At 40.4% G+C, this 26,202-nt stretch overlaps 1 protein-coding gene across 1 annotated transcript in view; it reads right to left on the bottom strand.

Annotated features, from left to right (window-relative positions):
* Positions 1-6,339: 6,339 nt before the first annotated feature.
* Positions 6,340-26,202, bottom strand: part of LOC127570646 (CKLF-like MARVEL transmembrane domain-containing protein 8) — a 32,617-nt gene continuing 12,754 nt past the window's right edge. Inside the window, exons 2-4 of the mRNA XM_052016395.1 lie at positions 12,671-12,844; positions 8,757-8,876; positions 6,340-7,914 (exon numbers count right to left, since the gene is read on the bottom strand). Coding sequence (XP_051872355.1) covers positions 7,834-7,914; positions 8,757-8,876; positions 12,671-12,844 — 375 coding nt within the window. The 3' untranslated portion in view covers positions 6,340-7,833. The remainder of the gene's footprint in view (positions 7,915-8,756; positions 8,877-12,670; positions 12,845-26,202) is intronic.

The raw sequence follows: 26,202 nt of genomic DNA, 5'->3' as shown, positions 1-26,202 counted from the left end.
AAAGTTTGAGATCTACACTGGTCACTATGGTTCTGATCTTCTGCTTAAAAGCTGGTAGGTATTCATTTACTTACTCCGACACAGAAAGAAACCATTTGGCCCATCAATTCCATGTCAACTTCCAACACAGCAATCCCATCAGTCACATTCACCCTCATCTTATTTCCCTGTAGACCGTCAATATTTTTTTTCATGTCCCTATGAGCTCCCTTTTGATGTCCTTCCCCCCCCCCCCCCACCCACCCCCATTTACCTACATTAAGTTAAAGTTGTCATTAATCAACCAGTTTGGGATGTGGGAGGAAACCCACCTGGTTGCAGGGAGAATGTGCAATCTCCATTTATGATCCACTGATCCCCACTTAACTACAGAGAAGCTTGGGACTCCTAGGTTCACTGTTCTGCCCTGGCTAAGTACTAATCCCAGGAGACAGGCACTGCACTGGTGGAATCCCCATGGAAAAGATCAATGGCCAACAAGCTGCACCAACCACTTTTATCTACTTCAGTTCTTTTTACCTGCTCTTCCCTTTAAAGCTCAAACCCATGTTAAATGTTGCACTGTGCAAAACTGGCAAAAGCAATGCCCAAAATTGTGCCACTTTGACTCAGCATTCTGGCTTTTAAGTCAGAATCTAATGGGATCCAGAAGTTCTGGGCCAACAGTTTCTGCAAAGGATTAAAATGTCAACAATGTAACACATTCTCAGCACTCTGTGGCATCAACACAGATTGATCATTTAATTTAGAGCCTTATTACTCAGTGGTAGAAATGTAACTAATTGAACAGTGAGATTTGGAGGAGGAGGAAGACAGGAGAGAACAGCATCTCTTTATTGCAGAAATCAACAAGAGTGACTCGATAGAACTGTACTGCCTGAGTTAGCGGGGTTGTGAAGGACAAAGCTGCCATGTTGGGCTTGTGGTAAGTGGTGAATGAACCAACATAGGGAAAAACCTACCTGCTCAGTCTATCCTTAGCAGATCCTCTATCCATGAAAGCATCATCAGGAATGATCAATGTACACCTTCGTTTTGTACGACACTTTCATAACTTCAAGTGGAATAGATTCAGAACAAACTCATGAGCGCAAAATGGGACATATACGAGGGACCATTGACCATCAACAGCACCAGAATCTCTAAGCTCATTGCTCAGTATAATCCCTTCTTTATCTTTTGTATCACCAACAGACAAACACTGATTCAATAAGTGTAAAAGACATGCCCGGGAGCAGCATCGGCCGTACCCCAAGTTAATTCCATTCTCTTCACCTGATATCAAGAAACGGCTGAGAGCACTGGATCCAGCATAGGCTGTAGGGTCAGACAAGATCCCTCCTGTACTAAAGAGTTGCAGTCTAGAACTAGCTACACCTCTACCCCAAGCTGTTTGAATACAGTTATGACACTGATCATACCCAACAATGTGGAAAATTGTCCACATGTGCTTTGCCCACAAAAGGCAGTATAGATTAATCCAGCCAATCAGTCGACTCTGAATCAGCAGTAAAGTGATGGGAGGTATCTTTGACATTGATAGAAAGCAGCCTTAACTCACCAATAACCTATTCACGAATGCTCAATTAGGTTTCGTCAGGACACTTCAGCTTCAGACACCATTCCAGCCTTGAGTCAAATGTGGATCAAAGAACTGAATTCCAGAGGTTTGTGAAAATGACTGATCACCATTTAACTGAAATGTGGGAATACACAATGCTATGACATACCTCCATTGTTTGGAGTCAAACCTTGCACAAAGAAAAATGGTTGTAGTTGTTGGAGGTGAGTCATCCCAGCCCAGGACATTGCAGAAGTTCCTTTGGGCAGTGTCTTAGGTTCAGCATTCATCAGGTGCTTCAAGGGTGACATTACCTCCATCATAAACAATGTTCAATGTTTAATTGCACAGTGTTCAATTCCATTCATGAATCAGAGTTGTACAGCACAGAAACAGGCCTTTTGGACCACTGCATCTATGACGGCCATCATGCCCATCTCTACTAATCCCACTTGCATGCATTAATTCCATATTTCCTCTATGCCCTGTTCACTCAAGTACCTGTTAAAGTGCCTCTTAAATATTGTTACTGTTCCTACCTCCTCTGGCAGCTTATTCCAGATACTACTTTGCAGAAAAATCTACCCATCAGAACCTCTTTAAACCTCCCCCCTCTCACCTTAAACCTATGCCCTCTGGTTTTAGACACCCCCTACCAGGGGAAACAGACTGAGTTTCTACTCTCTGCCTCTCAATTTTGTATGACCACTCTGATCACTTTGCACTAAAATTGACTTTTTTTGTTCTAATTGTGTTTTTCTTCATGTAAAAATTGTGTATAATTTGTTTTTCTTGTGAATGCTGCTTATATGATACTATTTGCCTGTGATGCTGCTGCAAGTAAGTTTCTCATTGCACCTATGCATACATATACTTGTCCATATGACAATAACCTCGACTTTGAAACTCTATCACATCACCTCTCAGCCTCCTGAGAGGTTGAGAACAGAAGACCCAGCACTGATCCCTGCAGCACACCACTGCTCACAGATCTCCATTCCAAAAAACAACCCAACACTACCACCCTCTACTTCCTACCACCAAGCCAATTTTGTATCCAATTGGCTAGCTCACCCTGGACCTCAAGTGTTCTCATCTTCTGGACCAGCCTACCAAGTGAGACCTTGTCAAAGGCCTTGCTAAAGACCCTGTAGACAATGTCTATTGCCCTGCCCTCATTCTCCTTGGTCACCTCTTCAAAAAAAAACTCAATCAAATTTGTGAGACACGATTTCCACTCACAAAACCATGCTGACCTTTATGCACTTCGTGACCGCCAAAACCACCACCTAGGTAGTGTTGATATGCTGCAGGAGATCACTGTTCCTCTCTCTGAATTCACCGGCTTCCATGTCCTTCTCCATAACAAATATAGATGAGAAGTATTCATTTAAGACTTGGCCCATTTCCTGTACTTCCACAAATACATTACCACACTTATTCCTATGGGGACCCATTTTTTCCCCTCGCTACTCAGAAAATGAGGCAGTCAGGGTCCTGCATGCAACAAGACCTAGACAACAGTTGGGAACATGCTGAAAAGTGCTAACATTCATGCTATAGAAGTGCCAGGCTATGATCACCTCCAACAAGAGAGAGTGTAGCCACCACACTTAACATCAACAGCAGCACCATCACCAATTTTCCCCACCATCAACATTCTAGACATATCCATTGAATTAATTCAACCAGTCAGATAAATACGGTGGCTGCATGTAGTGATGAGCTGGTGGGTATCCTCTGGTAAGCAACTTACCTCCCAAATCCCCAGAGCTTTTCTACCAGCCACAAGGCCAGTCAGCAGTGTGATGGAATACTCTCTGCTTACCTAGGTGAGTATTCTTCACAACACTCAAGATGATAATCATATCTAGGGTGAAGCAGCCTGCTTACTTGATACTCAATCTATCACTCCCTCCACCATCTGAGCACAGTGGCCGTACTGCATACCATCTACAAAATATATTGCAGTTACTTGCTTAGGCTGCAGGCTATCCCTGCATTATAGCAGTTCAGGTAACAGAAATTGTGTTACAAAATTCACAAATCACTACCAAAAAAATCTGGGTTACAGAGTAAAAATTCATAAAATTTATGTCAAAAAAGTAAATAAACACCAAAACAAAAATCGCAACACAGACTGTTTTCTAGGAACGCAACCGCTCCCCCATAACAGTCATCTGTACTCTGACAGCACCTCCCAAACCTTCAATCCTACCACCAGGGAGAAAGGCAGCAGGCACATAGGAGGACCACCAAGTGTTCCCTTCCCTGTCACTATCTTGACTAGGAAATGTATCACCAATCCTTCCGTGCTGAGTCTAAATTCTAGACCTTCCTACCCAACATGGAGTACCTTCAACAGAAGGACTTCATTGGGTCAAGAAAAAGAATTCCCACCACTTTCTTGAGTGTGATTATGACAGGGAAGAAATGGTCTTAGCACCAATGGCCAATCTCACAGGAGTATCATTAATGCTGGAAGACCATCAGGGAGCAGTCAAGTATAGTCCACTCATTAGCATGAAACTCAGTTGTTACACAATTACTAGACAAAAGCTAGCTGCATTTGAAACATTGTGATACTATTAAAGCACCATAGGCTACATCATGTTTTAAATCAAATTGACTGAAGTTAAATTTGCACATTCAGTGTGGCAAGCTTGACCACATCACCTTCTGCTGATATCTCTTGACCATTATTCAGTTCATTTTCATTTATCCAGGCACAGCCAGAGAACTACCCATCATGGCTTTGCTTCCTGTTTCCGTACCAATACTTCAGAGGTCTCCACAGATCTCGCTTGCTCCTACACTTACCTGCATGGTGCTCACAGCAACATTACCTGAAAACACCACATCTGTTTCCGTATGGAGGCTGATGTCACCCTGCTCCACCTACCATCTCTAACAGCTCCTCCATTGTTTTGGTGGTCAGATTTTGTCTGACCTGCAGCATTAAATGAACATTGGTCCCCTTTCTTGAAACAACGAGCAACAAAAGCCAATATCTTCTGACCCCAAACACTGCTCCTGAGCAAATAACTCCATTCCTGACAACTGTCAGATTGAACCAGAATGTTCAAATTCTAGTGTCGCATTTGACCTCAAGATGGGTTTTCAACCACTTATTTGCACTCTCAGGATTTAAGTAGCTGACCTCTAACTTCACAAATATCCTAGACTCTTTAACCGAGCAGCTCTCTTTAACCACTAGTCACAAAACCACCAATTCCTCCCAAGCTACCTATACTTAGGACACATTAAGTTCTAAATTACTCAAATGTAGAGTGTGGTGTAGTACAAATCTGTAAACAGATGACAATTCAGCTTCCTGGTCTGTAGAGAATCAGTTTTCTCTTGGTAACATTACGGATGATGTAATTGGCCACAGAATGAGTAAGACCAAAGGTCAGAAGATAATGGACGGGGTAGTGAGAAAGTAGATCCTGATCATCATCATTTAATCCTTTCTCTCTCCCCTTCCCCCACCGTCCCTCATTAAGGGGAATGGGCACCACTGGCTGGTCAGCATTTATTGCCCATTCTTAATTGCCCCCTGAGCCATGTGACTTATTGGGCTGTTTCAGGGCATTTAAGAGTTAATTACATTACTGTGGGTTTGACGTTACATATAGGCCATGCAGGGCAAGGATGGCAGATTTTATTCCCTGAAGGACTTAAGTGAATCAAATAGATATTTAACAACAATCCATTAGTTTCATAATCACATTATTCTAGTCTCCAACCACCCAGGTTTTAATTCAACTTACCTTTCCAAGTTGTGCTGCAATTTATATTCATGTCTCCAGATCAATGGATACTTGCTCTGTAACCACTATGCCACCATACCCAATTCAACATCGTTATGTAACCCACAAGCCTTCACTGTCTAGACTCAGCCACATAAAAATACTACATGGGAAATGCTGGATGACTGTTAATGAAAGGATTGACCAGTTGCTTCATGTGTGAAAGATTTAGGAATGCAAAGCGCAGGTGGAGAGGAATAGGGGCAGGCACAGTAGTGTAGCGGTTATTGTAACACTATTACAGTGCCAGCAACCCGGGTTCGATTCTGGCCACTGTCTGTAAGGAGTTTGTACGTTCTCCCTGTGACTGCGTGGGTTTCCTCCTGCTGATCCGGTTTCATCCCACATTCCAAAGACGTACGGGTTAGAAAGTTGTGGGCATGCTATGTTGGCGCTGGAAGCGTGTCGACACTTGTGGGCTGCCCTCAGGAACACTCTATGCAAAAGATGTAATTTACTGTGTTTCAATGCACATATGACTAAAGATATCTTATTTTAAAGAGATCAATTACTTTGCTGAAAATTAATGGATGATGCAATTTGGAACAACCCACCAAAGAGCAAGAAAAATGATTAGGAAATGAATAATTCTCCATAAGAGAACAGCTTATTAAACCATAGTAGATGTTAAACAAAACAGTATAGTTTCACTTGTAGAAAATACATAAGCGTAGCATATGGTTTGTCAGATAGTCATTATTATATAGATGTAGGAAACGATCAGCAGAAATTCTGGGACAATATTTAATGACAGTAAATCCAAATTAACATGCAAACTTTCAGATTATCTCAATTTTTGGAGGTTTGTTGCCAAAGTCTTTATAAATCTTTAACAATTTAGAATAAATGCACAAATTTTCAGCTTGCATCCAAAAAATGACTAATGGCATTTAATATTATATTAAGTATTTTCATCAAGCTAATTTTCAGTCAACATTTGTACATGAATTAAATAATGAAACATATAATTTGAAAATATTTATTTAATCTCCACAGGAAAACAGTGCATACTGTACAGTAAAGAATACAGCAATATAATATTGCCAATTTAAATTCCACCTTCCTCTTAAAAACTTGCAACATACAAGATCAATATACATGACACTTAGCATTGTTTCACAGAGAAATGTACAAAGTAAATTGTCTGACCTTTAAGTATCATTAGAGACATTAGGAAAGGATTGCTTTGGTTGTTACATTTTCAAAGATGGACATCTTACACAATCAACAGTATCAAGTCCTAATTATTAATATTTTGTTTTGAAACCATTTGAATAAGCAGTTAATCAAAAGGTGGCTGCCATTTACTGTAGTATTTTTAATCAACAAAGTCATTTCAACTGAAATGCAAGGCTAGGTATTATTTCTGTTTTCTACCACACTAATGTGTCCATTAAAGCCTCAGTTCGCAAAGTTACTCCTTTCTATGGAAATGAGATTCACTGAGCAGGAAAGTCACAGGATCAGTACCCAACGTCTGCTAGCTTAGCTAATTTAAGATAGGATAGTGGTAGCAATGTAATAACCAGCCACCTTTCAGCACCACAATACATAAATGTACAATACAAAACTGTAAGAGAAACAGAGTCTTGGCTTTAATCCTGACCTTTCTTCCAAGATTACAGAAGAATTACCATTAAGTGAGGGCATGATCTAATTTTTAAAGGCATAATAAGGATGTCGTTTATGACAATATTAATTTAAATCATGGGTGGGTGGACATATTTCACATCATTCTGCAAACACAGTGATATCACAGTCAAAGCAATAAACAGTGAGCCATAATGTGATAAAATATTCCAATCATTAATAAAGCAACACATCTGAATAAAAAGAATCACTAACAGGTTTTACAAAATGATTTTTTAAAAAATCAAAATGTAAAACATCTATTGTTTAGTACATTTAAAAGGACAAACAATCCTTTGACCTAGTGGTAACTTTGTTGGCTATGATTAAAGTTACAAGTTTGCTGATCTTGAGGAACAGCAGTAGGGGCACTACAGTTGTCCACAGCAACCCACAATTAGCTATGATTCACCCTGCAGATTTTCATTTGAAGACTCCTAGTGGAAATGTGCATGCTGAGTGTAGATGTGGTGACATATACCCAAGAGTCCCCACTGTCCATTGAATACCAACACTCACCTTCAAGACAGATGGATGGCCAGTTGTGTCAAAGCAAGACCACATCTATGAATTGCAACCTATGAGGATAGTAAGTGCTCCTGGAAGGGAGCAGAAAGTGGAGAGTAAAGAGAAACAAACCCAAGTGTTTATCTTCATAACCTGGCACAAATGCAAAATTAAATACTCCCTTCAGAGTGTCCTAAATAAATCTTTCTACAGACACAATTATAAATGAACACTTAGCCAAGTAAGCACATTAACAGATCGTAACATTTCCTTTGTTCACACTATATTTCCTCCATTTACCAACATGTGATTAGGCAATTACGGTCATTGGTCCCTTGATCTCCAGGTCTGAAAGCTAAAATATGCATTGCCAGAGTAACAGAGAGTGACCACGAAAGCAAAAACCTGCAAAAAGGAAAAAAAAACACACTTTAATTCACTTCATCTGATTAAAATCCACTGACTTTGGCCTGCATCCTGATATTTTGAAGGAATGTAAAAGACAACATAAATGTACTGAAACATTATGAATATTAATGAACTTCACATGAATATACCTAGCACACGGTCATGTTAGGAGGCAAGGATTTAAGACCAAAGAACTTTATTCCTTTACCTCGTTGCATTCTAGGCTCTGCACTCAAATTTGTGGAATAACTCTCAGAGCAGAGAAGGTTAAGAGGTGATTGAATAGAGGTGTCCAAAATTATGAGCAACTTTGTTAGAACTAATAAGGCAGACTATTTCAATGGGCAGGAAGTCTAGTTGGGCTCTAAACAGTCACTGCCATTAATTGGGCACTGTAAATAACCCCTTAATATGTATAATTGGCAAAAGAATCAAAGAGGAGTTGATGGGCCCACTAGGCCAAATGGGTCATTTTGTAGATCACAGGTACCTGTAGATTCTATTTCACTTTAATTTTCTCTTCCTTTTGGTATTAAATTGTACATGCAGAGCATGTTAAAGTGACAAGTTAATTTCACAAGAGAAGAACTGCTGTGCACAAACAAAAGTCATCAATGGGAATGATTTGGGATTGGTACTGCTGATCCACTGGACTGGTCTCCATGTATCTGAAAACATTACCCAAAGGCAAAAACAATTCTTCATTTGAACATTGCTTTCAGCACTGAGTCTGCTAATAGGAGTCTGATTTTTAAGCTGCTTGGCTCTTGTTTATTCCCAAAGCAAGATATTAATCCCTGGAGGAAGAAAGACCAAGATATATTAAGGGATGCACTTACTGTGGAAGCTAACCAGCAGTTGTAGTTGTCTGTACCTTTATCAGCTTGGTTAATAGAAACTGCATCCACAATTGAGGCTAAGAGGTACAACAAAGCAGCACTGGCATTAAAACTCAAACCCTGCGGTTGAAAAACACATCATTACCATACTTAGCAACCAGATTAATACTATTATACACATCCTTTACAGAACTGAAAGGAGAAAAACCTTAGCAGTAGAGTCAGAATTGTATAGCACTGAAACAGGGCCTTCAGCCTAACACATCCATAATAGCCTTTTTGGCTATCGCATTTGCCCACATTAGGTCTACATCTTTCTATGTCGCGCCTATTTAAGTACCTATCAAGATGTCTCTTAAAAATAGTGATTTATCAGATTCGATCACCTCCTCTGGCAATGTGTTCCAGATGTCAATTAAAATTACCCCTCAGGTCCCCTCTAAAAATCCTTCCGCTCACCTTAAACCTATGCCTGCTTGTCTTTGATAAACCTACCATGGGAAAAAGATTCTGACAACTAACCTATCTATGCCTTTTATAAACCTCTATCAGGTCACCCCTCAGCCTCCTTCGGTTCAGGGAAAAACAAACCCAGCCTATCTAAATCCCTCCCCATAAATCCTCCAGTCAAGGCAATATCCCGGTGAATCTCCTCTGCATTCTATCCAGCTTAACTACTTCCTTCCTATTGTGTGGTGACCAGAACTGTGCACAATACTCCAAGTATGGCCTAACCAATATTTTGCAAGAAAATTGAACAGTAAAGCACAGGAACAGGCCCTTCGGCCCACAGTGCACGTGCCAACCATGTCAATCAAAATTAATCCCATCTGCCTGCACATGGTCTATATCCCTTCATTCCTTGCCTGTTCATCTGTCTGTTTAAATGCTTCTTAAACTTTGCAACTGTATCTACTTCCATGACTTCCCCTGGCAGCACATTCCAAGCACCTACCACTCTGTGTGGGGGAAAAAAAAACTCGCCTTCTCAATCTCCATGTCCTTCTCCTTGGTAAATACTGATACAAAGTACTTGTTTATTACCTCACCCACTTCCTCTGACTCCAGGCATAAATTCCCTCTTTTGTCCTTGAGTGGTCCTACCCGCTCCCTAGTTACCCTCTTGCTTTTAATACATATATAAAATGCCTTGGGATTCTCTTTAAATCTGACTCGCCAAAGACATCTCATGGCCTTTTAGCCCTCCTGGTTCCCTGTTTAATTTTGCTCATGCTTACTTCATATTCCTCAAAGGCCCCCTCATCATCCAAGGTTCCTGAATGTTGTCATCTCATCTTTCTTCCTCATAGGAACAGGTTAGTCCCAAGTTAAACAACTCCCACATGCCAGACGTAGATTTACCCAATAACAGTTGTTCCCAATCTTCTGTCCCCAGCTCTTGCCTAATACGGTTGTAGTTAGCCTTTCCACCCTTCCTCCCCCAAGGTCCAGATTTCTTCTTATCCATAACTATCTGAAAACTCACAAAGTTATGTTCACTGTTCCCCAGATGCTCTCCCACTGCAACACCAATCATCTGGCCAGGTTTGTTTCATATACAAGGTCTAGTATAGCCCTTTCCCTGGTTGGACTACCTACATACTCCTCTTGAATGCACCTAACAAATTCTGCCCCATCTAAGCCTCTGGCACTAAGGGAGTCCCAGTCAATATTGGGGAAATTAAAGTCACCCATTAGACCTACCATCTTGCTTCAAATCTTTCCATAATCCGCTCACATACCTGTTCGTCTATCTCACGCTGGCTATTGAGAGGCCCATAGCACAACCATCATAGTGATTGCACCTTTCTTAATCCTGCGCTCTATGTGTATTGGCCCTCCAAGATGTCCTAAGTGCCACTGTGGCAATCTTCCTTATTTGCAGTGCAACTCCCCCATCTCTTTCACATCCCTCTCTATTGAGTCCAAAACATCTAAATCCTGGAAATATTGAACTGTTAGTCCTGCCCTTCTTTCAATCAAGTCTCTGCAATGACTGCAACATCATAGTTCCATCCACTAATCCAGGCTCTAAATTCATCTACCTTGCCTGTAATATTCTTTGCATTGAAATAAATAAACTTCAGCCTATCAGCCCCACTGTGCTCATTACCCTGGCCCTACCAGTCCTTCTCTAAAAAACTTACTTGACCAAATTTCTACCTTCCCCTCAATCCCTCCACTTGCTGACTTACTGCTCTGGTTCCCATGATTTGCAACATAACATCCCAACATTTATAATCTATCCCCAACCTATAAAGGCAAGAATGCCATATGCCTTCTTCACCACCCTATCTACCAGTGTTGCAGCTTTCAGGGAACTATAGACTTGGATTCCCAAAGTCTCACTGTCATCAACATCCTTTAGTACTGTACCATTTACTTTACATGTCATTCCCTTAGTTAACTTCTCAAAATGCATCACCTCACACTTGTTGGGATTAAATTCTATCTGCCAATGCTCCACCCAATTGTTCATCCAATCTATGTACTGCCATAACCTTAGATGACATTCCTTCCTCCCTATCCACAACACCATCGCCTTTTGTGTCACCTGCAAACTTACTAGTCAAACCACCTAAATTCACATCCAAGTTGTTAATATATAATCACAAACAACAAGTGTCCCAGCACCAATCTCTCCAGTACACTACTGGTCAGAGGTTTCCAAATCAGAAAAACATCCCTCCACTACTACCCTCTGTCTCCTATCACCAGGCCAATTTTGAATCCAATGAGACAGCATTACTTGAATTCCATATACCTTAACCTTCTGGACCAGCCTACCCATGTGTGCCCTTATCAAATACCTTACTAAAGTCAATATAAACAATGTCTGCCACCCTGCCTTCAAACCTTCTTTGTTACTTTCTCAAAAAATTCTATCAAATTAAATCCTGAATATATAAAAGATGGTTTAAAAGATTATGCATCCTAAAGAACTAGGACTGAAGCATTGTAACTTACTTTGGCAAATAGAACATTTATTAGCCACACCACCAAGGACCCCAGAATACAATTGAGAAAAAAAACGACCAGTTAAATTTATTTTTTTTATACTATTAGTTGAGGAGTAAATGTTGTTCATCACACTGGAGTTCTCTGCTGTTCTTTAACCAGTGCATGGCATTCACCTTTACATGGCATGCACATCAATACTACACAAAGGTATCAGTTGAGATATCTATCTGGTGGAGGTTTGAATCCATAATCTTCAGACATACATAAAAAGTGACTGAGGCAAATGTGGAACCCAGAAAGAAAAATGACAGGGTAAACAAATGTTTTATTTATTACGCAACTTTTGATCAACAAATTCTAGAAACATCGCAAAGGAGCGATTTTCCTTGGCCCATGGTATTTGCATGATAGCTACTAACATGCTTGAAGATATTTTGAGATGGCACAGTGGTGCAGCTAGTAAAACCAGGTTCAGTGCTGACCTCTAGTGCTGTCTGTGGAGTTTTACTACTTTCATATACATTGAATACATTTGATACTGTATTCTGCATACATCACAAGACTTATTGCACAATCCAAGTTAGCTTGCTACCATTTTGTTCTTAATAAATCTCAACCAAAACAGAAATTGGGGTACAAAAACTGACTGGAGTCTCTATGCTAGGGAGAGAGAAATTTAACCAGCAATCCTGCTCCTGACTGATGCACATCTGTGCAAGTGAAGGCAGAATCAGGTTCAGCAGTAGTGTCCCAATAAAGCCACCTGCTAACACTCATCTTCCAAGCTCCTACAGGAAGGATGTCTATTTCTGCAATGCACAGCTGGAACCTAGCACCATGAAACCATCATCCCCCCCAATGTGATCAGTACCTTCAGCACAGCAGGAAAAAAGAAAATGGGGATAATCTTGAAGAAATTGGGAAAAATAAGTCCAAGTCAACAGGTCACTCACCACTGTTGTCCACGGTATCTGAGGAATCTTGGTATACACCATGGTGATGTAGAAGATTAAAAAGAAGACTGTGAGCACCCAGTAAAAGACTGCCACAAACATCACCCAACCAAAGGCAGAGACTGAGAAATACTCTGTACTGGCTATTAATATCCACACCAGCAGTCCAAGTACCTGGGGAAAAAAAAGATTTTGGTTTAAAAGAAAAATTCTGCAAGCTACAAGATTCCCGACTCATTATTATTCTGCCCCTATCTGGATTTGAATAAGCAATGAGCTGGGATTAATTTGTTTTAAAATAACTCATTTACACAATAATGTTTATATTTGTTCACAAACATAAAAACACAATAGTAAAAGATGCAATAGTGTCACTCAATTAAAAACAGCAGAGTAGAGTTCACATTCCTTCCCAAAAAAGACCTTTGATGACCATTTCATGAAATTATTTTATGTGTATCTTAAGCTTTGCTGCTGGATAAAGCACTGGAACTTTTTCTTAACCAAAATAAACTTCATTCATAATAAAAGACAAACTATATACAATTATGAAACAGTGCAAGCCTTTACATTCTTGTACAGATCAATCATTAGTGTTACCTTTTCATATAAAAAAAAGCACCAATGCAACGTGTGTGGCAGATTTATTATTGTGTTAAATTTCCACATGCCACTTATTAGGTAACAGACAGCTATATTTAGATAAGGGAGACTGAAAAAACTGGAAACTAGAATAAAAACAATGAATGCCTGGCTTTCAGTATTAACAACAGATAATAGAAACACTAACTTTTCTAGTGCTCATCTGTCATTAATACTGAAAGCCAGGTATTCATTGCTTTTTTTTATTTTTTTTTAGGGAAATTTTAGGGAAATTCTGTGAAATTTCAATTTTTTTTCTTCTTGCTGTAGTACCTTATTCTTCTCACAAAGTGTCACTGTAACACATCTTTTGAAATAGTCTCTGATACAGCATTTCACCTACAACTGCGCCCTCTGCCCGCAACCATGCACTGCAATAATAAAAGCTCATTAGTCTCTCTCTATGGATACAGCACTATGACAATATTATGAAAACTACTAGGCGTTTTTAAATAAAGATATTTCTTGGCAATTTTGTCCATCAACTTCTCTCCTTGTCAGACCACTATCACATTGCTGAATCTTGGTGCTGGCTGTGTAAGTGGTGACAAACAGATGTCCCTCAGCCTCCAAGAGTGCAACTTGGTAGAGGTCATTTGATGCCTAACAGGAAACACCAAAGCAATGGAAAAAGAAGTAGAAGCAGACCATTCTTCCCCTTGTGTCAGTTCTGCCTTTCCGTTTGATCTTGCCTGATCTTTTATCTCAGCACAATTTTCTTGCACTAACCACCCCACCCCCACACACCCCCCCCCCCAAATCCCCCATTCCCCTGGCATCAAAAATCTACATCTCTATTTTCAAGGCAGATCAAGAGTCATTGCAGCACACAGCACAGAAGCAGGCCCTTCAGCCCACTAATCCCATTTCCCAGCACTTGACCTGTAGCCTTTATGCTTTGGCATTCAAGTGTTCATCTAAGTACTTCTTAAAATGTTGTGAGAACATCAGTCTCCATCAATCCCTTAGAGAACGTGTTTCAGATTTCAACTTTTTATAGGTGAAAAAAATAATTCCTCCTCAAGAATTGTCCTTCATCAATCAGGGAATTGAATTTAAGAGCCATGAGGTATTGTTGCAGCTATATAGGTCCCTGGTCAGACCCCACTTGGAGTATTGTGCTCAGTTCTGGTTACCTCACTACAGGAAAGATGTGGAAGCCATAGAGAGGGTGCAGAGGAGATTTACAAGGATGCTGCCTGGAATGCAGAGCATGCCTTATGAAAGCAGGTTGAAGGAACTTGGCCTTTCACACGCTGAAGCCAAGTCATTGTTGATTCCTCTACTAAAACATATGACAGGATGGGCCTCACATCAAATATCTGGAAGGCAAAGATTCTTCATTAACCTGCCCCCTCCGCACATCACTGTCTCATCACCATAAATATCTCTTTCCATCACTTGGGAGACCTCTCTCACTGAAGGTAGACTTGGTTGACAAAATTCACCATCAATGCTGGTTTACCAGCATAGCCTCCAGCCAACTGAGGAAAAAAAGGTGTTTGAAGACAAGAGACCTTAAACTAGCATTAAAGATATGGCCTACTGAGCAGCAGTGACCATATTCCTGTATATGTTGAATTCAAGAACAATCTATAATTGGCACCTCAAAGCACTGGAGAAGTACCAGCAATGCTGCCTCCACAAAATCCTTCAAAATCATTTGGCCAGACAAGTACCCATTGTCTTCTTGTGTTCCCATGATAGAAACTAAGTGAAAGTACCCAAAATCCCAAATAACCCACCCACTCAGCTCCATCAATCAGCTCCTGCCCCACGTGACAGAATCCGTGCATCCCACCTAGGGCACATCAGCCACTTCAAAAAAACTTGACCCAAAAGGAACTCTAAGAAGAAGGAACATGCAAGTAAACTTAGGACTGTTCCAGTGATTTTCAATATTCACTAATTCCATTTTGCGATGATCACCTGAGAGAATCCAGCAACTCATTATACTTTAAATAAACTGAGTGATCACACTGGAATCTGGAAGCTCTCAATCTTGCAAAGGACAGCACAAACAAAGGATATGAAAGAGATTCATTGATAAACAGAAAGGCAGGAACAATGGTGGGCTAAATAAAACACTGCCATTGTTAAAGGTCAATGCACTTCATTGTTTATTTTCCCCAATTTAGGGAAACAAATGAATTAAGGAACTGCTTATGGGAACAACTTCACCGTTTAACATCCAATCAATTTCCCATTTTAACTTTTCCTAATTTAATTAAATGCAGAAATGCAAATCTGTAACGCTTGAAAAAGCTATACAAAATTTCCACTGGACTAACAAAGTAATTGAAGTAAATTCTACAGATGACTAACCCAGAAGGATCACTTTTACAATAACATTCAGGCCTTAAAAGAACACAGTGTTCAAAAGCTGTTTGCAAACTCTAAGCTTTAGACAATGGTCAGCATTTCAGATCAATGAGCAGAATGATCAATGAATACTGTCTACTTAATTAATCTGCTAGTCTGAGCTCCATGGAGGGAGATGATGTCAGGAACAGTCCATAACTTACTTTTTTCCAGATATTTATTATACCATTAGCAGAGTGCAGTGCTTATGTGAACTAGCAGCAAGAACTTATCAGTACAGGGATGTATGGAGGTGAACTTATTGCGGTTAACATCTATTTGGTCAGTTGATATGGACTCAGGTGAATCAGCAACTTGAGGCTTCCAGCCACATTTCCAAATGGCCAGTCTGGGTTGATGGTTTCCACAGTATAGCAGTGAATTATTAAGGATATTTATCACCATCTATTTGATACAACTCCTGAAAAAAAATGTGCATTTACAGAATCATTAACTTGGAATAAAAACCCTTGCTTTTAAAAAAAATCACACTTTTTTTCCCTTCTACAAGGCATTAGCCAGTGGCTAATTGTTGTTTCATTAACAATGATCTGTCATCCATCAAATCATTCTTCTCTGGTTCTTTCTTGTATCTCAGACTAACCCTGGCCAGTGCCAAGGAAGAACATCAAAGAGATATGAGGTGGAATAGTCAATAGCAGCAAGACAAGGAAGGGTGTATCAAAGCCAGGACCACAAAATAAAATTCCTCTCTTCAGTCTGGGAATTCATCTCAAGAAAAACCTTTGGATCCCTTCAAGCAAATAGTCTTAAACCAAATAAAGTTTCAACAGCTCTGATCATTGATCAATTTGCTCATTGATCTAAAATGTTCACTGTTTCTCTTTCCAAGGATGCTGGCTAAGCTGCTGAATATTTCCAGCATTTTCTGTTTTATTTCAGATCTTCAATATTTTATATTGGTAAAATAAATTTGATCCTTGGAATAAATTTGCCCTGACCTGTAGTACTAAGCCTAATTCTAACAAACCAAGCTGTTCCCCGAGCTTAGTTCAGGAAGATTTTAATACAGAGTACATTTGAAGACAGCAAACATATCAGATGTAACACTAGTGGCAAAATAAATGGCTTTGATGGCATAAAAATCAATAAGTTACTCTATAAAAATGTAAAAGATTTAGAAGAGGATAGAGTGGGTCCTATTGGAGACTGAAATGGCAGCCCAACTGTGGGGGCAGAAAATGTCTGTTGAGTTCTGAGTGAATACTTTGCATCTATTTTCACAGAAGAGGGGGATGACAGAGGCATTGGTATTAAGGAGAAAGAATGTAATGCATGGAAAATAATATAAAAGGAGAACATTTCCCTAGCATTTAGAGTGGTGTAAACCCATGTCTCATGTGCAAAATGCAGAAGAACCCACTTATCCTGGAGAAGATTCCCCTGGCAATCATTTTCATGTGAAATAGCAGCCACTGGAAAGCTGGACAGGGCACTTCTGTGCACTATTCAATTAATGTCTCTGCTGTCCTCTCTACACCAGACACACAACTAATTTGACACAATTTGCACAAATTCCACCTTTATCAGCAGAAGTCAGAACTCAAGGATGCAACCTGTGGAAGTCCCTCAGCAGAAAATACAACGACAAGGTGTATATGACATTTTTTCATCTAGTTCAAGGGGTGCTCTGCTGACATTGTCGTACTTGATAGGGCAACTTCAGAAATGACTGCAGGCTGCTCAAGCACCTTTCAAAGTTTGAAATGTGTTCTAGCTAACAGCAGGTGCTTTCTCCAGCATCTGGCTGCTGAACTACTCAAGCAATAGGTGCCTGCGTGTGACACTGCTGACAGCGTTCCATCTCTGGTAGCTTTGGTATCACAATGACAATCTGGGTGTCATTGGCGACCTCAAACGGGAGGCAGAGACATGTCCACCCACAAGCAGCCCACTTCCAGAGAGTCTTCAGAGACACCATATCTACAGGAACTCTCCAATGAGCAACCTATCTGCAGGCCTAGGTTTGGTTCAGTTAGGTTAGCACTGAGATACGCAACACACAGCAGGAAAATCTTCAGCCACGCTCATGTGTTTGGACTGGCCCCTCCAGCAAGATCAAGATCATTTTGACTCTCAAGTATGTCGTATCAGGATCTTTCCAAGTGGCCACGGCAGACCTTTGCCATGTCTTCCAATTTGCTGCTCACCACCGCATCAGGGAGATGGTCACTGTTCCTTCATAATTACTGGGTTTTGAGAAGTCAGATCTTTTCAAAGTGCAAGATCTCCATTCCCTGAATGTTCTGGCAATTCCCGATCATCACAAGAATTTCCTCGTAATCAATGCCATATTTATGAAAAGCACAAGGCATCTTCATCCTCAGACTAAACTACCAGAAATATTCAGTGCCCACCATCCAGTTGGGATGGAGCCTGGGGGACAGCAGCTCTTCTACCTCCCTGGATCCTCACACCAGTGTGTTGTCCACCCACATCAGTGAAGCAGAGATAAAATAAAAGCCATGCAAGTATAATAGGGGAGAACTCTGAACTCTCCTACAGAAGAGATTCTGCTGCCTTCATTACAGGATGGCCTACGGTACACAGTCAGCAGGTGCAGAGACCTGCTGCACAACCCGACAACAGAAAACAACAGCCAGTGCCTAAAGATCTCACACACACACACAGCCTGAAGGACACAAGATTCAGGCTGGAGGAGTATCCAGGAGAAAGAGGAGGACATAAGAAGCTACCAATGCAGACAATGGTGACAGTCTCCACACTCCAGTCCTTAACAAAATTCACTAGTGACCAGCTGAGAGAGCTCAGATACCACAATCAGGTATGAGCTATAAAGAAAGGTTGGATAAACTTGGGTTGTTCTCACTAGAGCATCGGAGGCTGGGGGGAGACATGTTAGAGGTTTTCAAAGTTATGAGGGGCATAGATAGGGTCAGCAGTCAGAATCTTTTCCCCAGGGTAGAAATTTCAAATACCCGAGGACATGTTTGGGGGGGGGGGGAAGGAGAGTTTAAAGGCGATGTGAGGGGCACATTTTTTTTTGAAATGCAGAAAGTGATAGGTGCTTGGAATGGGTCCTTCACCTGCTCATTTGCAGGACTGATCTGTTATAATCAGTCAGGCAATGAATAAATCCCTGATCCAATTACAAAAACAGATCAAACTGTTTTCAGTAGTTTCCAGCTCACCTTGACATATCTTGCATGTTCATCAAATCCATTTTTGTATTGCTTGCATGAGTGGAGATTCTCACATCTGGAGGAGACTGTTAGAGCCACCTCCTACCAAGCTCTTCCTACCATCCACTTCCTGGCTAGTCTCCCACCACCCTTGGCACACAGCAGCTCTCTCGACATGTACATCTCTAATGAGGACTTCCTTGTCACTTTGAAGGAATCTGGGAGCTCTTTCCTCCACAGCAACCACAGTGTGTATTGCTGTTCTCTGGCTGCCACAGAGAGCATGTCATCAAGGACTGATACCCTTCTCAGATTGGTGCAGAGAAGATTATTGGAAGCTACATTCAACCAAGTGCGGTCTCATTGGAAAATATCCAAATCCTGTTTTACCCAATCATTCTGTTTCAGATGTCTTGTTAGCCAATTATTTTTTTTCCAGGAGACCACATTGGGTACTGTTGCAAAACCCAATCATGAATTAGTACACCAAAAACATAACAATAAAACTCCGATTACTAGACAAGTCTAGCTTATTTGAAAGTACATAAAATGTATTCCTGGCTCTTTAAATAAAAAAGGGAAAAAGGACAGAGCTGGCTCTAACCACAATTTTCTAAAGATCTTTGATTCGTGGTGTGGTGCCAGAAGACTGGAAGGTTGCTAATGTTTTACGGTTTAAAATAAAAAGGGAGAAATGGGTAAGGCAAACAACTATAGACCAACCAGTCTGACATCAATAGTTGGAAAAAAATTCTAATAAACAATAAATTTGCATTTACAGAGTCAAAGATTAATCAAGGTTGGTCAGGAAAAATTTGTTGAGGCATAAGTTGTGTCTGACTAAATCTTTTGAGGGGGGGGGGGGTAACAAGGAGCAGCTCTGACCTGAAATGTTAACTTTATTTCTCTTTTCACAACTATTGTCTGACCTGCTGAGTGTCTCCAGTATATTCTGTTTTGATAACAATGAATATCAATAAGAATAGGGCATATGAGAGGGCTATGGGTAAGCCTAGTAATTTCTAAGGTGGAGACATGTTCAGCACAACTTTGTGGGCCGAAGGGCCTGTATTGTGCTGTAGGTTTTTTATGTTTCTATGATATAATTGGTCTAAAGGGATTTTAAGCAGGGCATCTGACCAAGTTTCACATGGCAGACTGATCAAGAAAGTAAAAGCTCCATGACAGAAAACCTAGGGAAATAGTTAATGGAAACTTCAGTGACTGGAGGGTTGTATACAAGGCCCCTTGCTCTTCGTTGTATAAATAGATGACTTGGATCTAAAATTAAGAAGTGTGAAGTAATATCAAAACATGCAGTGTTGTGGTAGTGCAGTAGAAAATTCTTATAGGAAGCTATCAAATGTAGTGGTTAGATGGGCACAGAAGTAGTGAATGTAATTCAATCCAGAAAAGTATGAAGTAATGCATCTGGGAGGAAAAACAACGCAAAGGACTACAGAGTAAATGATAAGATACGAAAAGTCTAAAAGGAACAGAGGTTCTGGCATTCATGTCCAAAGGTTGCTGACCAGTTAGATAAGGTGCTAGGATGGCGTACTAGATACTTGTCTTTATATAGCTAAAGCATGCAGTTCCTTCAAATAGAAAAGCAGGGGTGATTGTTTTGGAACTGTGGTTAGGCCACACTCAAAGTACTGTTTACAGTTCTAATCACAATAAAGAAGGTGGTAGCAGAGGTGTGAGAATGTTATCAACTAGGGCTGCAGTATTATAATTTTGAGGTACTGGCAGGGCTGGGCTGGTTTGCTTTGCTTTGCTTTGGAACAAAGGAGAGATTTAACCGTACTATATAAAATTTGCACAGAAGCACCTTTGACCACAAGTCAATGGTTTGCACAGTGTTCTGGATGGTCTCCTGAACAGACTGTCAAAGTCATTTTTGGTAATGAGGCTTCCTACCAACTTTCAAACTAGCACCATGACCTTGCTTGGCTGAGGGTGAGAATAGCCCTCCTGTCAGATATTTCATGCACAGCCAGTCTCAATGCCACCACCTGTCACCCTCAAGGCAGTTGTGCCAGGAATCTGAACCTCATCTGTTTGCTTGTGGAATGTGCATTTGCCAAAGTGGTCTGGAAAGAGAAGCTGTGGTCTTTGTTGATATCCATCCTGTATAGCCGCACAAGATTCGGTGCTCTACAGGCTATTCCCAGGGTCACACACCAAGACAAGCAAACAATTATCTTCCAGTGGCAATTACCTACTCCATGAAAGATCCACTTGGTCTGCCTGTGCGGGCCCTCACCAGGTTACAAACACTTGAATTATGGACATCCGTACATAACAGTGAGCTCCCATAAATATTATTAAATTCAAATGGGAACCAGTCTTGAAAGCAAACCTGTTTACGTGCAACTTTCCTGTAGTAATCAGACACTATTCTTCTTAAGAACACAGGCTGCCAGTTTCACCAGAGGAGGTCACTAAAGAGAGTTGCTTTGGAAATTGACAATCACTTCTATTGACACTTGTGCAATAATACTCAAAATATAACCCACTGATACTTAAAGTCCATCAAAACCAGCCATTGAGCACAGCATATCCTAATTCTGTACCATTGTAACCAAGCAGGAGAAGACAATAAATGTTCATGTTAATAGTCCTCATCAACACCATTCATTACAATACAGTGATGGTAATGGTTACCATATCCAGTGATTTTATGTATTTTCTGACTTATGGACAAAATAGCCTTATGGATCTCTACAAAAACTGAACCCATCCGTAACCATAGGATATACAAACTAGAGCTTTCCACCACCAAACATTACAGACAGGTACCTTCAGAGAGATGTAAAAGAAAAATTGAGGTTATGCTGATATAAGTGTAAATCTTGAACGCAAATATTTGTCCTCTGTGAATATACTGCATTATATTTGCAAATTTTATGAACGTTTTGGAAACAAGTATTCCTTCATTAGTTGTTTGTTATACCAAAAGTTTAAAGAATTTAATGCTAATAAGGAGCATGTTCTTCCCTGCACAGACACTCTCACCCACAGGTCTTTTTCACAGTTATGAAAGGTGTTGGGATTTATAATCTGTTGTTTGTAGCTTTTTTGATATCCGTCATGATGTATCAAATTGCATAAATAAATACATTCCCAATTGGTTAGGAATGACACAATTAATGACTCATTTAAATTAAACTTCTTCCAGGTACAGTTGATAGAGCAGCTACTTAAATGGCCATGCATTGTGCATTGACTTCACAATATAATTGCTGAAGTGACATCCTGCTCATCCTTCCTATTAATTTGGGTTAACGATTGATAGATTGTAAAAGTTACACAGCTGCGATGGAAAAATACTGCTTAGCAACTGGGTTTTAATGGACCATCTTGAAAGTAATAGTCCAGTTCAGTGCTGGTTTCTGTTAACAACTAATTATAAAGTTCAAACAATATTGCTGAGTTTTAACATTGTGTGCTCCAGTACTCTCAACTGTTCCTCATTATAACAATTACTGGGAACAGTTAGCATTGTTTCCATACATGGTGCATTAGTTAGTGCTGACGGTGGATATGTGCACAATACAAAACTTTTGCAATTGAATCAAAATGTATTCTATAGTGTTTAGACAACTCAGTTAATTTATCAGTGACTAGTTAACTCATCTACACCCATGACCAATTCTGAGCATGTGCCAAATTAACTGATTTTGAGCAATTTGCATTACTTCTCCAGCCAGGCAGGGGAGTGGAGTAAAGGGCTCACTTGGTACGTTCAATAAGGCAGAGTACCTTACACATGAATAATGAGCAATGCAAGAGCAGCCAAGGCACTGCATGGCAGCAAATAGTTTGACATTTCAGGAAAGAATAAAAAAAACAGGCAAGCAAAAATAGAACACAATTACATGAAGTAGAAGTAGGCCACTAGGCCCCTCAAGCCTGCCCCGCCATTCAATATGATCATGGCTGATCTACCCCAGGCCTCAACTATTCTTGTACCAGTTCCCCACAACCCTTAATCTTTCAAATATTTATCTGTCTCCACCTTAGATATATCTAATGATCTGGCCTCCACCACTCTCAGCAGCAGAGAATTCCAGAGATTCACTACCCTCTGAGAAAAGAAATTTCTACGCAGCTCAGTTTTAAATGACTGGCCCATATTTTGTAGCAATGTCCCCTTGTTCGTGACTCTCACACAAGTGGAAACATCTCAACATCTATCCTATCAAAACCTCCGAGGATCTTTTACGTTTGAATCAGGTCACCTCTCATTCTTCTAAGTTCCAAGGAATACAAACCCAAACCGTCTAGCCTCTCTTGCTAGGACAGCCCTCTCATCCCAGGAATTGTAGTGAATAAAACTCTATAATGATTCATAATGCATCACCATTATCAAATAACTTTCCTCCTTTAGTGCCTCTCATCAGTACGAGGGCTTCCTGGGCAGTTTCAGAGGTGCTGCTCTTTAGCTCTGTCCATTTCCTGCCACTGGGCATTATTTATAAGTGGTTCCCAACATTGATCGATTCTGCAATCACTATTTAATATATTTTTAAGATTTTGGTGGCTTATTTGTTTTTAAGTACAGTAATAATTGGGCCTTTGGTTTTATCAGAGTTTTATTACAGTTTTTGAACATTTCCCAAAGGAAAGCTCCACGTATTCTGCACTACTCCACCTACCCCCTTCCCTATCCCCCCATCCGTGATGGGATATTTGGATGGAAATGCCTACATCCAGCAATTATCCTTGGGTGATCTGCACAAAGCAAGTGCAGTCAGTTTTTTTTAAGATTAGTGGTGAGGATGGGTTACTGTGATCAATGATCCATTGGCAAGGTAGATAGTGGGGAGATTGTTTCCCTCTGGTCGGAAAGACTAGAAGCAGGGATCTGGATCTTACAACAAAGGTGTTGCCATTTTGTATTATGATAAGGCAAGTTGTTTTTACTCCAAGTTGTGAATCTTTGGAATTTGCTATCCTAAAATGGACATGAATAGATTCTTAAAAACAAAATAATGCTGTGAATGCTCAGCAGGTCAGGCAGCATCTGTAGACAGAGAAATATTACTAGTTGATGACCTTTTGTCAGAACTAGCCAGCTCCTCTATAAACTAAAAAGGCTGGTGACTTGAAATTGTTGAATTCAAGGTTGAGACCTAAAGGGTGGGGAGTGGTATAATATGCCAGATTAGAAAATAAGATGCTGTTCTTCAATGTTGAACATCATTGGAAAATTGCAGGAGGCCAAAGACAGGTCAGAGCTGAGGCGGAATGGAGAATTTAAAGATCAATGAATTCTTGCATATTAGAAAATTAAAAAGTATACAGGTGGTGTGGGACAGCAATGGAGGCAACACATCAGACATAAATTTTATTGAATGAAGCAGGCTTGAAGGGGTGAACTGCCAACTCTTACTCTTGTGTTCCACATTCTTTTCAGGAATCTCAAAGCTAAACACATAGTCCATGAGCAAATTCTTGCTATAAAATCAGTAATGTGTACAATAGAAATTAGATAGAGAACATGATGTATTTTGTTCTGAAAAATCTCCTAAACCCATGATGAATTGATATTTCACCGTTGGAAAAGATATCAGCCCAGAATTTGCTGAACCATAGTCTTCTTCTTAGATGGTCTCTTAGGATAGAAGATGACTAACTTTTGTTTTTTTTTTGGATTCTAAGATAACTAATGGAGGCTAATGTGGGAAGGCAGATAGGTAGTTTACGAAGTGGTACACTCCCTTCACCACTTACACAGGGCTTCTGCGAGCTCCTGATTCACGTGTCAAGGTTCTCAATACCATCCCAAATGCTCCTTCTGCACTCTGAACAGTCATGGGCCAGAGGATCCCTGGAGTCAGTGGGGATGTTAGATTTCAAGGAAACTTTGAACACATACTTTTCACTGATCACCTGGTATTCTCCCCCCATCATAGAAAAGATTGCTTGCTTGAATGTGGTATTGGGTACATGAATGACGTGACCTGCCCAGTGTAGCTGACGGGAGGAAAAACTGGGGATACTGGCCTGGAATCAACTTTGGTTCACTTATTCTTCCAGGGAGTTTAGAGGATTTTGCAAAGACAGCCTTGATGGCATCTTGGCACTGCTCTGGGTCTCAGGGGCATATAGGAAAGCAGGGATTATATCTGCCCCATAGACTACAGGTTTTGTGCCAGGTCAGAGGTTCTGGTTTTCAAATACCCTGTAATAATACATACATACATATTGGGCTGGAGCGTCAAAACCACTGACCAAGTAATTGCTGTCAGGCAGGAGGAGGTTTGACTGGTGGAGACACTCACCACTCAATCTCCCACTCACTGCACTGTTGAGAGAGGAGGAATCTTCTGATCTTTCCATCATGGCAGACATCCACTGGTTCTGACCTAGACACCACTGATTTTTTTTTTGATATCTGGATTGCACAGGACATTCAGAAGCCTTGCTTTAAGACTGGACACATGGGAGACTGTTTATTGCTCCAGATTCCAGTGTCTGCAGTCTGCTGAAGGAACTCTGCAGGTCAAGAGCATCTGTGGGAGGAAGGGTATTGTCGAAGTTTTGGGTCAAAACCCTGAATCAAGACAGAGTGGAGAGCGGAGGTGCTTAAGACTGCTTGACTATAATTCCTATCATATTATAATGTTGCCTTGTAATCTTCTATTACTATTCACATCTATTCTACTGCATACAATGTGGTGACTTCATATCTCACCATGTGAAGTCAGCAATTGACAATCACTGGAACAAAACAAAAGTGTTCCTGTGGCTTTGGGACAACTGCAGTGTACAGCTGGCCAGGATTATGAAGGCCTCTTGGTTAGTCCCAGCCTATTAATCATCACTGAACAAACTGCCACAGCAGCTTGAAAAATGGTTGGTATTAATGAAATAATTTGGCAAAATTGTGGCTTAGTTTTATTATAATTTTGAGCACAAGTCTGAAATGTGTCCTTTTTGTTGTTAACATTGAACAGATGTCCTTTGCGACAACTCTTATTGTAGTCTAATGTAAATTTTCAGATGCTATCAAATTGTTGGTCAAATTACACTTTTCCCCCCTTCCCCCCACCCCCCCCCCCCTTCTTTACCTGTGTTGCAAGATACATAGTGAACAAATTATACCTTCTAGGTTATTAATCATTTTTGGAAATTTCAGGGGAATGTTGAGAATCATACATATTGTAGGCTGGAAACTATGAGTTAGCAAGAGGCAAGGCCAGGAGTTAAGATCATGGCCCCTCAGATAAATGGGAGAGTATGCTCAACAAGAACGCAAGAAATAGGAGAAAGAGAAGGACATTTGGCCCTTCAGGTCTGCACCACCATTCATCAAGATCAAGATCATGGTTGAGAATTTACCTCGGCACTATT

The sequence above is a fragment of the Pristis pectinata genome, chromosome 5 (assembly GCF_009764475.1).
Source record: "Pristis pectinata isolate sPriPec2 chromosome 5, sPriPec2.1.pri, whole genome shotgun sequence".
In the NCBI taxonomy this organism is placed as follows: domain Eukaryota; kingdom Metazoa; phylum Chordata; class Chondrichthyes; order Rhinopristiformes; family Pristidae; genus Pristis; species Pristis pectinata.
The sequence above is the reverse complement of the archived record's forward strand: the minus strand, read 5'-3'. Positions and strand labels throughout refer to the sequence as shown.